The sequence below is a fragment of the Vitis vinifera genome, chromosome 18, assembly GCF_030704535.1.
Source record: "Vitis vinifera cultivar Pinot Noir 40024 chromosome 18, ASM3070453v1".
NCBI lineage: Eukaryota > Viridiplantae > Streptophyta > Magnoliopsida > Vitales > Vitaceae > Vitis > Vitis vinifera.
Window position 1 is genome coordinate 7,040,635 of NC_081822.1, and position 18,065 is coordinate 7,058,699.

General features: G+C 34.1%; 2 protein-coding genes across 2 annotated transcripts; both read right to left on the reverse strand.

Annotated features, from left to right (window-relative positions):
* Positions 1-3,495: 3,495 nt before the first annotated feature.
* Positions 3,496-7,984, reverse strand: LOC100257450 (uncharacterized). Its single transcript, XM_002285425.3, has 5 exons — positions 7,500-7,984; positions 7,288-7,415; positions 7,065-7,177; positions 4,357-4,542; positions 3,496-3,708 (listed from the first exon to the last, which is right to left on the reverse strand). Exons 1-5 carry the CDS (start codon positions 7,823-7,825, stop codon positions 3,679-3,681), a joined length of 783 nt encoding a protein of 260 aa, XP_002285461.1. The 5' UTR covers positions 7,826-7,984; the 3' UTR covers positions 3,496-3,678.
* A 7,521-nt stretch (positions 7,985-15,505) lies between these two features.
* On the reverse strand, positions 15,506-17,585 carry LOC100255821 (uncharacterized). The gene is made up of 2 exons (XM_002283473.5): positions 17,209-17,585; positions 15,506-16,889 (listed from the first exon to the last, which is right to left on the reverse strand). Exons 1-2 carry the CDS (start codon positions 17,431-17,433, stop codon positions 15,699-15,701), a joined length of 1,416 nt encoding a protein of 471 aa, XP_002283509.1. The 5' UTR covers positions 17,434-17,585; the 3' UTR covers positions 15,506-15,698.
* Between the last annotated feature and the right edge of the window lie 480 nt (positions 17,586-18,065).

Sequence of the window (18,065 nt, forward strand, 5' to 3'; positions counted from 1 at the left end):
CTAAACACCCCCATCTTCCATTTACAATTTGGAGTTTTGGTCTCTTTCGCTTTTTGGGAATGGAGATTTTGTTATTTCTCCTTTTAACTTCAGTCCAAAATCAGTATGTATGAATGTATTGTAATATGTACATAAGCTCAGCCCATTCTGGGTTTGGTATAATTTATGATGAATAAGTAGCAAAGCAATTCACTTCTTGGGTGATTTTACCAATTAAGAGAGAATATCAATCACACATAAACACACAAACATACATAGAAATCAATTTCCAATGTCTCCCAGAAATTCCATTTACGTAATTGAATCCACTAAAGATGTAAGAGATTTTGCACTGTTTTACCTTATCCAAATATACCTACTTAGGTGTCTTATACCGATTAGTACTTACACAATCCCTCGATGTAGCACTTCATGCTCCTTGGCGGGCATCCCAACCCCATGCTCCTTAATGGATACCTCAACTACATACTCCTCAATGAATACCATAACACTATGCTACAGCTACCAAATCATCACGCCCTTCTTTTCCAGGTTTCCAGGTTCCTTTCAAGATCGCTTTCAGAAGCTTTGAGAGATGATGAACTAGGGCAAAAAGATGGCAATTTTCTGGCGTGTATTTTTCAATTTAAAAAACCTTACATTTATATAAAAAATTCTGCATGACCCCTATAATATCCACACTTTCTAAAACCATGATATGCTTAACTGCCTTCTCAAAGGTAACCCTTAATTATCAATAGGCGTGAAGCAATAACAGAATTCGCAACTAAGCTCCTTGGGCCTAAGACAATCATCAAAACAAAGGAGTAAAATTCAACAATACTCTCAAGGGAAGTCCCCCGAAGGGATGATATCATCACCACCATAGGAAGGCCTAACTGCCACTTAGACATGAGCAATTGGAAAAGTGCAGAAAATCAAACATAAAAAGCTGCCCTGTAGTTTGTTGTGATATCTACTTGGCAACCAAATTTCAGATCCATATGGTAGACTATGCAAGTAGCACCCATTGCATCCTCTTCAAAGATGTTCCATAAAACTGCACTGTCTTCTGTAAGAAACATCGATCCACACAAAGCAAAATACAATATCCAACTTGACCAATGTATAGGTTATAAGTCCAATGGTTTGGCACCAAAGATACACAAGGTCATTGGAAGATTCATTAGATTTCCTAGCATCAAATAACATGCTTTCTTTCTATGTAATCTCTAAATTTGAGAATATGCCCCTCCAAATGACATGCAGATGGTTTAGCATCAAAAAAGGACTTTCATCCACAATATTTGATTTGAAAGAATTTCATCTACATTTCATCTCTCTATCATCAAGCTCATGGAGCTATATTTTTCATTAGAGATTACAATCCGGAGCAGAATGAGGATAATGTATTGGCAAGAATGTTAGACCAACTAACTTCGGGATTGGGCACAGTATGAAAGATCTTTTAGAAGCGCATATTCCTCCGGGAGGACGATTGGGGCGTGGACATAAGGGTCTTTATGACACAATCAATAATTCGATTCATTTTCAATTAGGCCTTGCTCTAGCCTCTTTAGGGGTTATTACTTCCTTGGTAGCTCAACACATGTATTCTTTACCGGCTTATACGTTCATAGCACAAGACTTTACTACTCAAGCTGCGTTATATACTCATCACCAATACATCGCAGGATTCATCATGACAGGAGCTTTTGCTCATGGAGCTATATTTTTCATTAGAGATTACAATCCGGAGCAGAATGAGGATAATGTATTGGCAAGAATGTTAGACCATAAAGAAGCTATCATATCCCATTTAAGTTGGGCCAGCCTATTTTTGGGGTTCCATACCTTGGGACTTTATGTTCATAATGATGTCATGCTTGCGTTTGGTACTCCGGAGAAACAAATCTTGATTGAACCGTATTTACAAAATACCGTCTCAATTCATCCTATTTCATCAGATCCGGGATGTGATATGGTTCCGAAGGATGAACCGGATATGAATAGTTCCAATAAGATTTCATTCTTGAACAAAAATCCATTTTTTGATTTATTTCATCTATTCCATGACCGGAACAGGGGGGATACACGTTACACCACGATTTTGAATCAGAACCCCAAACTGTTAAAAAACAAAATTTTTTTACTTTATCTTTCATTGAATCTTTATCAAGGGACCTTAAACAGTTAGTCAAAATAATTAATTTGAATGAAACTGAACTTCTTAGTCCTTATCAATAATTGAAGAAATAAAATGAAAAGGATTCCATTCCAATTTAGTGTCTTAAATGAAATGAGCGGACTAGGATCAGTAGTATTAGTATTCTAATAGTATTCTAATAGATAGATAGACTGGTAGAAAGATTTATATATAAATCTTTCTACCAGTCTATCTATTATTCTATTATATTTACTATTATATTAATGTTATTTAAAGTTGTACTGTATAACATCTTAATATAGATCAATCCACGATATGTATTTTCATATATGTAGATATCAATTACATATATGTACATAGCACCCCAATTCTATTTCTTTGCTTTGATTTGTATTGATTACAATCAATTTGAAATAATCGAAAAAATGCCTTGCAAACATTACAAACAAAGCTTTGCAAGCACCATTTCTGAATCTGAAACTCAAACCAACTTTATCCCTAAAACAACATAAGATATTGAAGATCCAATCAATACTACCTTCCCACTAAGACTGAAGTGATCAAACACAGTAGATTTGCCTTTTCCAACAATATAATTTACTTTTAAAGTCGAACAAATTAGCAACCAGCACCTAGACCACATGGTCATATCTGAAGACATAAATTAGCCATAGAACAGGAAGTATACCAAAAATTTGAATGGCAATAATTAATCAATGATCTACAACAAAGAATATTTTTTTTATCACTTATAACTTGACTGCAGAGATGAGAAGCCACAAAGAAAAAAGGGTTCAGACAACTACAGTTTTAGAAATAGCAGACACCATGTTTTGCACTGAGATGTTCATGCACTGTAGGTGGAGCCCAAGTAAATACTGGTGTGAATACACTAAAATATCATATAATATTATTGCCATGGAGAAATTAAAACACAGCTTGTTTTCACTTTTCCCAGAGAAGTTAGTTAATATCTTTCCAAATTTCATGTCCCATGAGCAACTCAGGTGAACCACAACCTCATGCCTGTGAGGAGTTTAACACCCCTGTTGCAGGGCAAGATTTAACAGACAATCTACTATTCATTTTTTATCATATGCTTTCCCATATTGGGAACTCTTCTCTGGTTCATTTCTTAAAACATTGGGAGAGGATAGGTTAATTTCAAAATGCTTTCACTTAAATTGATCTAAGATTGCCGCATGGGCTCAGGAAATTACAGTTATTTATAAAGATAAATGCATCAGAGATGAATTATCAAAGTTAAGATTAACCTACAATTCTATGTAATTTAGATTACAATACCAGAAAAGAGAAAAACGGTAAGAGTTCAAAGCCAGTACTCTGTATTGAGATTCAAGAGATCAAAATTAATATGTGAAAAAAAATTACCACAATTTCACTCAACAGTTATGATAACAGGCTAATAGCTGATACATACAAGGAGTAACCAAATTTAAAAACTTGGAACATTGATGGCTGGATAAAGAATTGACATAAAGGTACAAGCATGCAGGAAATGATTATCATCTTCACCATCTCCGTACTAATGATGTGAGCAACTGCAACAATAAACAAAGCTGCATAAGGGTAATGCCGACTCCTAAGAGCCATGACATGGACAGACACATGCTGCCTAGGTCCACTCAATATAATTTATACTTAGGATTTAGCATAATAAAAGATAGTAAATATTGACAGCTACTTGGAGGTATCATCCATGTTCTTAAATTTCAAAATGAAAAATGTAGAAAATGGAAGGGATCCAATATGTTCTTCACAAGTATTCATCTTTTTTTTCCATACCGCTGCATTCATATGCTAAAGTAGAAGAGAATAAAATTTTGAACAACTTAGTTGGAGTCAGAATAATTGTTATAAGATCATAATATAAATTTCTTCCCCATGCATTTTACCAACCAAACAGAAAATAAATTAAAGATGAGCATTATGCATTTTTATGAGGAGCACAGAATGAAGGTGCTCTAAAATTGCAGATGCTGCATGCTTCCAATTCCTAGAGCAAGGTTCTGAAGTTCAAGGAAGCTGTTACAATCAGCTGGAAATGATAATTTTCCAAGTTCATTCGTCATAAAAAGGAAAACAAAAAACAAAAATCAGTGGAAGAATGCTAGGTTGAGGGTGAAAAGCTAGGTTTTTCCCTTTTTCCCCTCTTTTGGATTTGTGATTAAGAAAAGCAAATTTCATACCTCAAAAAGCTCAAATGGACTGCCACGCCGATATACATCATTTTTCTTGCTCTTATCATTAGGGAAAATGCTGAACAATAGTGCTCTCCATCCAATAAGTAAGAAACCAGTGCTTCCCATGGTCACTAAGATAAAATTAGATGAAGGAATATGGCCTGATGTTGCTGCCCTTATAATTAATCCTAACTGCCAAGAAAGAGAAATGGAAAAATCAGAGTTGAGAGATGACCATACCTGAACAAATTGTTGGAGGGATGGAAAATTGAGATTCATGCACTAAAGCAATCAACAATTATAAAAACTAAATAAAAATAAAGATATGCTGTGAAGAAATGTGTTCTGACTTATAATGGCAGTGTAGATAGAAGAATTTATAGGTCCTAATTGCATGTATTTCTCAGCTACATGTCCCTTTATTCAGTCCAACTTTTTAGGTTCATGTATCCCATGCTCTAACTTCACCACATCTTGGAATATCAATGTTAAGATAGTGCTCCCAATTAACCATTTTCTCCAATGTAATTAGGACACTGACATAGCAGTCATCACTTTATGCAGATAAAAAGTGCTCAACACAACAATATCGAAACAAAATGGAATGAAACACAAGGGTGGGAGTTTGAAACAGTGTCAGACATGGACAATTCTCAACGTTATCCAGGTCAAATGAATTTTCTCATTACTCTTAGGGGTGCAACTCAGAGCAGGTTGGGTCAGGATGATAATAAACCCAAACTTAACCCCAAGAAAAAATCACATCTGGCTAAATCCAAACCCTTTATCCCAAACGCAGGTTGAACTTGGGTTGGAGAAAAATGTATGGTAACAGCTTGGGTTGGGAGGGTAACGTGGATTAGTTATGTCAAAATTTCAGTTGTGTTGGTTGAGTAGCATAGATTGCACCCAAATAAGATAACATGTTTTGAGTATTAATTAAATTCTCAAAGTTAATTAAAGTTTATATATCAATAGTTAAATAATATAGTATAAACTTATATATATATAAAATAAAATATAATTCTCCAATTAAAATTATTAAATACTCAATTCAAGTTCCAGTTGCCTAATGTTCCAATACAAATTCAATTCAAGTTAGCTTTTTTTGCCAAAACCTAACCCAAATTGCAAAAAGAGTTGCCCAAGCCTGCCCAAAAATCAGGTTGGGTTGGGTTGAACACATCATTGTTACACCCCCAACTTCTCTCATCCATGCTCCCACTCACTTTTGCTCCTTTTCATTCTTCATTCACGTTTAAGTACAACTTCATGACAGGGAATGACATCGAATATCCACAATAAAAAGGCCCATAAACAACTGGCCTGTGTAATCTCCAGGCCCTATCTGAATGACAATCAGGTTGCCCAGGAAAGCCAATAAAGTCCCCATATCAATTCCATACAACTTACCAAATGCCTGATTAGGCCCCATATGCTTTATTCCTGTGATGTCATTCAAATCTGGACTCAAACCACAAGTAATAGAAAATTGAACATGACAAAAGTCACAAAACACCATATTTTTCACAACAGGTGGATGCAAGCGTCCTCTGGAACCATCCAAATTTAGATTTTAGCCATTCAATTGGATGTTGCCAGCCATAATATTAGTGAGACTATTAATACAGGTGGAAGCCACCCATCACAATTTGGTAATTTGCAGCACAAGCCCAGTGAGATTGTTCTGCATCAAATTCCTTCACTGATTCCTATGCACTTAGACATCTAGGATGGCATTTGTACTGTAGGTAGGTCATCTCACCCTCAAATCCTATTAACAATGATTGTTTTAAGAATCCCATTCAATGCTGAAATGTAATCAAAACCTTTAAAGTAACCAAAATATTAGAAATAATTGGAAAAATGCTTGAAGTTCATCTGAGATGATTGGGATTTGTGCAATCTGAACCAATCACAATACCTCAAGATGTCTTCAACAAGATACGAGTTTCTATGTGTTGAAGAGGCTAAAAGAAGAAAACAATGTTGACAGTGACAAAACTTATAAGAAGACATTTAAAACCCAACATATCAACCAAGCATGCATCTTATAGCAAACAGATGCAAAATAACAATTCAAGGACCAACAACACCATCATAAACTCCACAAATATGCCCTAGAATTTATGAAGAAGCTAATATTGAATAACCACATTCTTCTAAGTTTCTAAACAGCAAGAAGCCCCAGAGATCCATGTCAAGGATCGCTTTTTTGGGATCAATGAAGAACCAAAAAATTGTGGAGAATGCAGCACTAGAACAGAATCCCCTTCTGTAATTGTACTACCATGAATGTGAAATTTCTATTCCCTCTTGGACTGAGAGAAAATTTCACCCAATCCTATTGTTTAACATATACTATCCTTTTAATCCCCACGGCAAATTTGACAGATTAAATTATTTGTTATATTTTACAAACAATAAGAGGATCAGCATAGCAACCAAAAGCACGCCTAAAAGACCCATAAAACCTCAATAACCCCAAAAGCAAACTGTTTTGGTAGGTCCAAACCAAAAGATCATTCACTCAATAAATTAAGAGTCAGCAAAATGAATTGCAGTTTTAAACATTACTTTAGAGAGCTCATGTTCCTAACATCATTGTGTTGCTCCTATAAGACCCAACAATCCATTTCAATGCACAATCAAACCCTCCAGAAGGTAGTTAAATTTCAAGAAGAGAAATAAAATCACAGAGAATTTAAGCTTACAGGAATGCCCAAAGCCCATGATTTGGCAGCAGCAAGTACAGCCTTAGACAGACCATTCATGCCACGACCATCATCGCCATAACCTCCGAGAAAGTAAGCACTCAGAGTCCATCCTATCAACTCACCAGGACAACATTTATCATATAATAACCAGCTTCCACACTTTCCAAATGTATTCACAATGGATTATGAAAAAAGAAAGAAGAAAGGATAACAAATATACCTGCAATAAAAGGGTCAGCTGTACGCAGAGTTTCGAAGTCAATGACAGAGAACCCATGGCTGAATCTTCCAATTGCAGAGAACAAAATTAACGCCAACACATCCCCGCCGGCTAGCAGGGCCACTCGACTGATACACACGGAATTAAACACGTGAATTATTGACATATAGAAATACCTGGACATAAAGAAAGAACTTGAATTAGCCACCCACCCCCACTTCTCCAGACGCGACGCAGTAGCATTGGGTTTCTCGAATTGAATGACGCCTTCCAGAGGAACGCTTTCCTGACCCACGAAAACAGTTGGGTCATTATTGAGGGGAAGTGAAGGGTTAGAATCGGAAGGAATCTGTTTGGCTGCAGGAGTGGAATCGAGGCCGCCATCTGCCTTTGCCAGTGTGATATGAAGGGTTCTTCTAGAGCTCTTGCGGTTAGAGAAGAGGGTTGGTTTTGGCTTTGAGAATTTGGGAGGGGGGGAAAACGAACAACACGCCCTCCCTGATAGACCCCCGCTTGCTGCTTGGCTCACCAGAAGCATTATCTCTGAATTTTGCTTGTCCCCGAAAATACCATCTGATAGGGTTGGCCCGTCGGTGATTTGAGGACTTCAAAATTTTCAAGTTTCACAAACCTCGAAGCTGCCCCTAAATTCAATTCATTATCTTTCTTCTTCAATTTAATTATTATTTTTTCCTCTGTGCTGTTTTGACTCCTTTAGTTTTTTTATTTAAAAAAAAATCATGAGTATGCCACAAAATATTAAAAATACGCATTTCACATTTTTATTTAAAATTTATTTAATGATAATTTTAATAAACATTTTTAAATATTAAAAATATTATAAACATTTTTGTTGTGGTCTATGGCTCATATTTAAACAAAAGACATATGGAGAAAAATTGACAAATGCAGGAGCGATAGCATTTGTCATTCAGGCTTGTATTTCTATTATTGTGGGCGAATGATAGATTGGAGGTGCGAGGCACGACTCAAGAGTATTTTTGGAATTTCATTATCCAATGGTTAGTATAAATATCATTTTATATAATCTTAATTTTAACATAGTGAAAATCATCTCTCTTGTTCCTGTGAATGTATGTAATTAACCGAACTACATTAAATCTGCAAATTCTTCTTTCTCATTTTTATATTATTTTTACCATAAATCGTTGTACGGAATTCAATACATTTTGTAGAATGACAATCAAATATGCTTTTTAATGGTATTCATCATCCTGTAGAGTACGGGGCCACGATCAACCCGTATAGAGGCGAGTGGAAAGTTTTTAATGCTAAAAATATTGGGTTAGCAGCCTTCTGCTATCCTCCAAATCTAATAAATATGAAGACTTACTTCAACTCATCTTGACATAATTTTAAACTGGGTAACTCAACCTGGTGGTTGGCATGGTTGATTTATGGCACAAGGGTGTGCTGACTGCTTTATTTTCTCAGTTTTTGAATCAACAACGTTGATGGATTCCACGTGTTTGGAGAAAACTCGATTCTCAACTTTGCTTCGAAATAATCTTGTCCCTTCCTCATACAGCGTACATTTGAATTAGCATGCCCTCCCTTATAAATCCTTTCTTTGTTGAAATTATTTAATTGTTGAATTGTTCTAGCCATATTTCCTTCATTCTCATGGAGTCGATTTAAAGGATGCGTTATATCCGTGTGAAAGTGATTCAAGATTTTTGTAATGTATGTCGATTGAAGTAAAAGCTCCATTTGAAAAAAAGTTTAGTACGAAAGTTCAAATAAAATTTTGTTTTTTTAAAATTTTTTATCTCAATTTTTTTAAAATGGTTTATTATTTTTCTGAACGCTTTAGAAGTTCTAATAGAATTTAAATAATCAACATATATTGCAATAATTATAAGTTTGGTTTGTTATTCATTATTGAAAATGCATAGACATATAAAATCATTCACGTTCCCTTCTTTTAATATGCATAGGTTGATCTTACTTCAATCCATTCAAGAATCATTGTAACTTATAAGTACATATTTAGAGAGTTTCCATTATTTGATTATGACAGTATAAACCCTTTAGAGAATTATTTAGAATTATTTATTTTAGACATTTTAAATCCTTCATAAAACTATTTGTTTTAACCATTTTTAAATTATTCAAAGAATTATTGTTTTCAAACATTTTAGGTCTTTTGGGGAATTTAGCATATCTATGGAGCCATGTGAATATATTTTAGTTATATCATAAAGTATAGATCAAGTCGTTCATAAACTATTAATCATATAATTAAATCGTCAAGACAGTTGATAGAAGATTTGTACATGAAACCTTATGTCACTAATTGGGTTTTATATCTTATGATATTATTTTTTTCTTCACGTTTTCATACAAATACTCATTTGTACGTAACATGTTTTGTGTTTTTAAGCGTTTGGACTACAAATCCAAATATTTCTCGTTTTATTAACAAGTTTAACTCTACATGCATAACATCTTTCCATTTATAATCAATCATTTCTATGTTGACATTCTTTCATATTTTGTAGTTTAGGATCTCTATCAAATTCTTATGATGTCAATGTCACGTGAAAAGTCAAAATATTATTAATAATATTATTATTTTGATCTCATTTTATATGTACATAATTTATTGAGATCTCACAGTATTCAAATATATGTGTCTTTTTAGGAGATACTCCTTCATTTTGTATCTCTTAAGGTAAAAGCGTTTTTTGTTCAATATACCCTTCTTCAAGGACTATTTATTTTATTTGTGCCTCATTGGGGCGTAGGTTCATCATTTGTAGACTAGTTAATCATTTTATGACCTTTTCAAGAGTGTTAACTTTTCCTTATGTTCTCATTTTTCAAGAAACGACATCCTTTGAGTTGATAAATCTACCATGCTTCAGACATATCTTAAATTCATTTGTTAATTACCTTACATGGATATCAATTCATACTAAAATATTTGTGTGAAACCAAGGTTTGGTTAATCTTGATTTTGATGATAACAAAACAAGGTTTAGAACTAATGATCATATTTTAAGTGTGATTAGGCAAGACGACTTCCAAAGTGGCAATCTAAAGACAAATCAAGCCAAAGAGAAATCATGAAGAAGAAGACCACCTCAAAGAGAAGAGTTTTTCAAGACCCAAGTTTCTTAAGATCTCTTTGTAAGGTTGTTGGTGCACTAGGACTTTAATGCATTTTATTCGTTATTTATGCACCAAAATCATTCAAGAGTAATATTGTTTTAAATATCTTAAGAATTGGATGATTTCATGTTTTCAACTAAAACCTTGTGTTAAATGATTTTCAAACTTGTGTTAAAAGGTTCTAAGTTGAAAAAGGTTGAGTGTTGAGCCAAAAAAATGGCTCAACCGATCAAGGACCGGTTGAGGGAGGCCAAAAAGTTTATCTTTCTCTTAGTGGCCTTCTTTTCCCGGTCAAGGTTGAACCTCAACCGGTTGAGGTCCGATCGAGGACCGGTTGAGGTCCAGTCGAGGATCGGTTGAGGTCCGGTCGAGGACCGGTTGAGGCTCAACGGTCACTTTTCCTAACGGCTAGTCAACCGGTCGAACCCCCAACGGCTAGTTTGACTTTTTTCTTCTATAAAAAGGCTCCAATCTTCATTGTTTCATAAGTTTAACTTTCCCAAATCTTTCTTAATTATATTTGAGCCTTGGAAGAGTATTTTTTTAGTGCACCATTATTTCAAAACTTGCATATCTTTAGTGCACCATTCAATCCTAGTTTCTCTTGTATCATTTGAGCTTAAAGTTCTTGTGTTATGATTTTTTTAGAGATCATTTTATTTGTAAACCTTTGAAAAAAAGTTTCTCAAGTGTAAAGTATCACTTGAGGGGTTGTTCAAGAGAGGGATATCTCTTGAGAAGTGTAAAGGGTGCTTGGAGCCAAAAGTCCAAGAGGGTGAATTAGAACCATAATCCAATTGTATTGCTTGAAGGCTTGGTTTGGAAGCCTTGGATTAGTGGAACCTCAAGCTCGGGATTTAAGTTAAAGGAGAGTGGATGTAGGCTGGGTTGTATCGAACCACTATAAACCCTTGTGTTTGCTTTCTCTCTTCCCTACTCTTTAATTTATAAGCAATTGTCTTTATATTGCTTATTATATACTTGCATACAATTGTCTCTTCATTCACATAGTTTATATTTGCGAAAAGAGACCATCACTCTATTCACTCCCCCTCTAAGGTGATTACCATAGGTTGGATTAGCCTCAAATTCCTAACAATTTACACTCGATATATATGACTTTATCACTTTCTTTATTTCAATGAATACATTTAGTAAGTAGTTTGCCAAATTTTGCACATAAATGAACCTTTGAACTTCTAATTCTCGTTGATTTGTCTAAGAATTAAGATGAGATAAAGTTGATGCATCCCAAGCAATTTCTCATTATTCTTTTGAAATCAACTTTTCTCACCCCAAATGGCGGGAAAATAGTTTCATCAAACTGACAATTTGTAAAGCAAGTCGTAGAAACATCAATTGTCAAGAGTTCAAGATACCTTATGATAGATTAAGAATAAAAAATTTACATACATCTCAAGTCTTCATTAAAAAAACTCATTTTAATGTGTTGTATGATGCAATTGGTACATACACCACACAATTGGAGATTCATAAATGAGAGACATTTAATTATTTTCCAAATATGAGTTGTAAAAGGGAGTATTGATGGTAAGTTATAGGTCAAATATAAACTAAAGTTCTAATATGCATAATAGCATGTCCTTAGACAAAAATGAGAAAATTGGTTTTCATTAGTAAAGGCCGAGCAATTAATTAGAGGCGTTTAAAGAAGGATTCTATCAAACCATTTTAGGTATGAGCATGATCAACAAGATGTTGAATATTAATCACAATTGACATACAATAGTCGATGAATGTTTGAAAAATAAATTCAGTAGTATTATCAATATGTATTGTCTTGATCGAATAATCAATAAATTGTGTTCATAATCTTATTATTTGTATAAGACACTTAACACAAACGATATTACATGTATAAATGAGACAAACGCCTAACCACTTAGTAGAGAAATCTATTAACATCATAAAATAATATAATGGTCCGCATAGTGGGTAGATATGCCCACATATATCATCGTATATTCTTTCTAAAAACAATGAGCTTATCCCCTATAAGCTTTTGGTTAGGAACAATAGAAGTCATATAAATACATTCTATATTGCTTTATGACATTTTCAATCAAATAGTCATTTTTACGGGTATATTTAAAATTGAGCAAATTTCTTCCCGATATAATACAAAACATCGTTTATATAAAGTATTGTTCGATTTGGTAGCATAATATTTGCTCTTTAGGATCCTTCAATCAAGTTTGTAGTACCTGATATGGTACCAACATTAACATTTACTAATGTTAATTTGAAAAAATAGCTTTTATCTCAAATAATTATGTGTATGTGAACGCATAATTTATGAAATACATATCTTCCTCATTCACCTTGAAATAACAAATGCAATTTTATATAAGAATAATATTTGACAAAAACAAACACATGATAAATAAAGATAATAAATATAATGACAATATACGATGTCTCTTCAATTAATAAGAATATTTTCATCATTTGCTCACTAAAACATTTAAAGAAATCAAAATATATCAAAGTATGTTAAAGATCTAATTTATCACTATGAATGAAAATCATTTTCATCTCTTCCACTTTTATGTTTAATGATACTTTGTAAAAATTGACTAAAAATTTAGACATATGATAAGTACACAAACAATACTTTTTCTTACCACACCCATAATAACACCCATAATAATTATCAATATTGTTTAACTTCTAGTGAAATTGTATGATTTATTTTGTTATGTCAACTTTCAATTTGGTATTAATAATCAAAGAAGGAGATTTGCATTCGCTTATATGAATAACATTATTATGCATCAACAACCCTAAGTTTAAGATCAAAAGATTACATTCAAAGCAATATGTATTGGTAATGGATTATGGAATGAAAATAGACAAAATGCAAAGTTGTAAAGAATAATAAAGAGTATACCCCATATATATAGAGGAGAGGAGAATTGAGAAAATTAGAACTTTTCTTGCTTCTTTATACAAGAGAAAGGAAGTCTTTTATAAGCTTTACAAATGACTTCCATTTAATACTCATCTTTAAAATGAGTATATGACAAACTTACTTCTTATTCTATCTTATGTTTTTAGATTATAAAACCCATTATTTATCTATTTTAGAATATTGTTAGTCCTTTCTCTTCCGTCTCACACTCTAACAAAGACGCCATTAGAATTTGATACATCTTTAAAATGAGTATATGACAAACTTACTTCTTATTCTATCCCATGTTTTCATATTATAAAACCCATTATTTATCTATTTTAGAATATTGTTAGTCCTTTCTCCTCCGTCTCACACTCTTAACAAAGACGCCATTAGAATTTGATACATCTTTAATATGAGTATATGACAAACTTAGTTCTTATTCTATCTTATGTTTTCAGATTATAAACCCCGTTATCTATCTATTTTAGAATATTGTTAGTCCTTTCTCTTCCGTCTCACACTCTAACAAAGACGCCATTAGAATTTGATACATCTTTAAAATGAGTATATGACAAACTTCTTATTCTATCTTATGTTTTCAGATTATAAAACCCGTTATTTATCTATTTTAGAATATTGTTAGTCCTTTCTCTTCCATCTCACACTCTAACAAAGACGCCGTTAGAATTTGATACATGCAGACAACAATTATCAATATACACATCTGACACTTGGGCCTCACTTACATGAAAGTTCCAGCCTTATAAGCTGGACCTCAAACATGGCCTCGCCCAGAAAATTAGAGGACTGCGTTGTTATCCGATGGCTCCTCAAGGTCTCGAACAGAAAAAAATAAATTGAAGGTAGAAAGAGCTCAAAATGGAAGCTTAACGTTTGTTTAGGAAATGTTTTTCTTGAAAAAATAGTTTTTGAAAGCATTTTTTTTTTTTTCAAAATAAACTCTGGAATGTTCTCAACCTATTTGTTTTCTTCATCTTTCTAAATATTTCTTAAAAATAACCTTATATAGGAAGTGAAAAACCACTACAGCATCATGAGATAGACAGAGCCCAAAAGTGGAAGCCCCCTTCACCGCTTCGTATATTACATAGAAACCACTCCACATGTATGCCATGTATGGCAAGTATCGAAAGAGCATTTCCACATAACTGTCTTGCTTGCAGAGCATGACTTTTTTCCTAAAATTTCCAGTAACTGAAAGAAAATGTCCAAAAGCTGCATTGATTCTAACAAGAAAAAGGAAGATGGCAGCTGAGTAAAAAAAGACTCCATAGCTGCTGTTCAGGAACCGAGAGCTAAACTTTTATGCCACCCTTTATCAGCAAGATAATACATACACCGCAAATACCATTCAATATGGATGCACATTACTTTGGTTAAAATGAGATGAAGAGGACTATAACAACAAATCCACTAAGGATTTGTGTACACAATCTTCAAGAGCATCATACTAAGGATTTGAGAGCATAATTTTATATAGATTAATCACCACTCATGACAGCAACTGCATTTGAGCAGAACAAATGTCAATAAAGCCATATAAATTCTCCTAGTAAAGGTAGAGGGGAGAATTTTATACCTCCAAAGTATATGATCAATCTATTCATTTGGCTAGCCAATCAAACAAAAGTACGTGAGAGGAATATAAACGGGGGACCATACTCGCCATTCTCTTACACTAGACTCTCGAAATTGCTTCCCACATAAGACACAACAAACCCAAATAAATATATGCATATATTATAACATTTAGGAACCGTTATGAAAAAACAAAAAGAGTCCATCACTAGGAGAGCATTGCGAAGGGTCTTACAGATAGATCCTCTTTCTGGGATGCTAAATTTTTTTTACTTTCAAGTGACAGAATAAAATTTGGGGCAATGCTAAAAATTATTAGCTCACAGAAGATCACCCAAATTCATTTAACAAGAACAAGAGCTCTGCTTTAATACTACATTGTTTTGGCAATCTATAATACCTACCAGACAAATAAATAGATCAAGGTAACTCAAAGTGGGAATACAGTGAAATATGCTTTTAAATATAGTTGACGGTGAATACGAATGAAAGATCATATTGTGAATGAACCTTGAAACCAAAGCTTTGGCTGCAACACCATGTGCCATTGTCGTAGGACCTTGCAGATAGGGGAAAAAATATGATGTAGTTTTGAATTTAGAAACAATTATATTACACAAGACAAATCCTGTATGGATAAATTATTGAAACCTAAGATAACAAAGCAAGAATGTTTATGGTCAGGAAACAGAACCAATAATGTAAAGGAGCAGTCCTAACCCCGTCAGTATGATACTCACCAATCTCTCAATGTAGAGTGTCAGCTAGAATCACAATCAGGGGAAGGCTTAAGTTGTTCATCAATATCATTTTGATTTTGTATGTCGTAACTAGAATTAGAAGCAGCACCATTGCACTCCAAATTATCAGTGCTTGTATTCAAGCTACAAGTAGAACCATTGTCGTACGAATCTGAAGAAGAAGCCACACCATCACCCTTTATATCTGGAGAAGCAGCACCATCAAAGGAATCTGAAGGAGAAACAGTACCATCATCCTTTGAATCTGAAGGAGATGCAGCACAATCAACCTTCAAATGCGAAGAAAATTCAGAACCATCTTCTTTCAAAGGTGAAGAAACAGCACCATCATCCTTCAAAGAATGAGGTCCAGAGTTCTCCCCAGCCGAATTAGGAGCTTCACCATTGCAAACCATACCCAACTTTCCCCCAACTGAATTGTTCAGGACCAAAGAGGGAGGATTGAAGTTACCATTAGCATCCTCCAAGGAAGAGTCATTCTGAGATGGGGTTGGGGTCGCATCAGCTTGTGATCTAGAGCTTGTTCTTGGCCCTACAAGCCCATTAGACGAACCAGCAACCATGTTCCTACCACTTGAGTATGGAGGATACATGATAGCACTGCCAAGAGATCCAGGGCCATTCCAAGGGTGCTGAAAAGGTGTCCTTCCATAGTCAATTCCAGCATTCTCTCCCATAAAGTAACCACCAGGATACATGCTAGTTGCAGCATAACAATAATTTTCAATACATCCATATCCTGAATAAGGAAAATAACCTGGAAAAATCTCATATCCAGGAGCAGGAGCATAAGGCAAGTTCTGCCCATGCAGAGGAAAGGAAGACCCTCTTCCACCACCCATCCTCATATTATAACCATTTTTATTATTGTTGTTTGCTTCTTTTGGCACGGCTCTCTTCACCTCCACACGCTTTCCATTTAACTCATAGAAGTTATTCTGCATAACATGCTCAACAGATTCCTCAGACTCAAAAGTAATGAACCCAAATCCCCTCGGGCGGCGAGTAGCGCTATCGTGCATCACAACTACATCTGTAATTCTACCAAACCTCTCAAAGTAATTCTTGAATTCTTCCTCTGTTAGATTAGATGATAACCCTCCCACAAAGATCTTTTTCGACGTAAAATTATTATTGCCACTACCATCTAAATTTCTCTGACCTTTGTTCATCGCCCTTTTCACTTCGACCTATAAAAACATGGTAAACATTACAAAATATACCAGAAACCAAGAACTCACCAACAGGGAAAAAGAAGCGCGTATCAAATCTTGGAATGTTCCTAATTCGGGGCTCCATACAATTAATTATCACAATTCAAACCCCAAGTTGCGAAGTTTATTTCAATTATTTTTTCCTCAATTTCTTCAGCGACCAAATAAAAAATCAGACTTTTCCGGCGGAAACAAGAAAACCAACCAAAGAAAAACAACGATACTCCCTGAAACCAAATTTTTTTTTAAAATATAAACAAAAAGTTAAAAAAAAAAAAAGAAACATCAGACACACCCTTTGTCCTTGTATAAAATGCTGCTGCTGATCCTGGAGAGCTCTACTGAGGGAAGCAGCGTCAGCAAAAGTAACAAATCCAAAGCCCCCTCTAGGCGTTCTCCCAGAATCCCTTCTAATGTAAGTCTCCACAACAGTACCGTACTTGCTGAAGTAGTCCCTCAGCAGCCCTTCGGTGATGGCGCCGGAAACTCCCCCAACGAACAACTTGACCTGCTCCGCCATGGCCACTCCAAGTCTCCAACCCCTACAAAACCCCTAACCCTAACCCTAGGTAAAACTACAATCTATAGTAGCAACCCATTCTTAAATTCTTAATCAAAGTCTCCTGGTAATCAAATACTGAGGGTGTGAGAGTGTGAGGGGAGGTCCACTTGTAATTAAACACCTAGAATCCCTTTTCGTATGGTATTCTACTTGGCATACCCTATTTTCTGCCACACAACCACGCGCACCTCTATTCACTTTAACTATTCTTTCTATTTTCACTTATCTCTTCCTAATTTATCCTATCCAAATTTATTTACATTTTATAAACCAATCTTATCTTCCTCGATTTCGAAATACGTGTATTTTTTTATAAATCAAATAATTATTTTATCAAAAAATTAATTTATTATTTTAAGTTAATAAAAATATCTTATAAATAAATTTATTATAAAATTTAATCCTGATAAATAAAATATTTTTTTAATTTTTTAATTAATAATAATTTTATATTTTATATAATATAAATCTCTTCATTTTCTTTTTCTTTTTTTAAATAAAAAAATTTATGATTGACACCAACAATAAAATAAGAAATTTTAAAAAAAAAACTTAAAACTTAAAAATATAAAAATAAAATATTGAGTTTT

What these genes read in the sequence shown, in the direction of transcription:
- LOC100257450 (XM_002285425.3), bottom strand. Translation starts at nt 7,825, where the DNA reads ATGCTTCTGGTGAGCCAAGCAGCAAGCGGGGGTCTATCAGGGAGGGCG. An exon ending in AGCTGACCCTTTTATTGCAG is followed by an intron (nt 7,178 to 7,287) that starts GTATATTTGTTA and finishes GTGAGTTGATAG; the next exon opens with GATGGACTCTGAGTGCTTAC. An exon ending in GTCCATTTGAGCTTTTTGAG is followed by an intron (nt 3,709 to 4,356) that starts GTATGAAATTTG and finishes TTATTGTTGCAG; the next exon opens with TTGCTCACATCATTAGTACG.
- LOC100255821 (XM_002283473.5), bottom strand. Translation starts at nt 17,433, where the DNA reads ATGGCGGAGCAGGTCAAGTTGTTCGTTGGGGGAGTTTCCGGCGCCATC. An exon ending in ATTTTATACAAGGACAAAGG is followed by an intron (nt 16,890 to 17,208) that starts GTGTGTCTGATG and finishes ATGTTTTTATAG; the next exon opens with GTCGAAGTGAAAAGGGCGAT.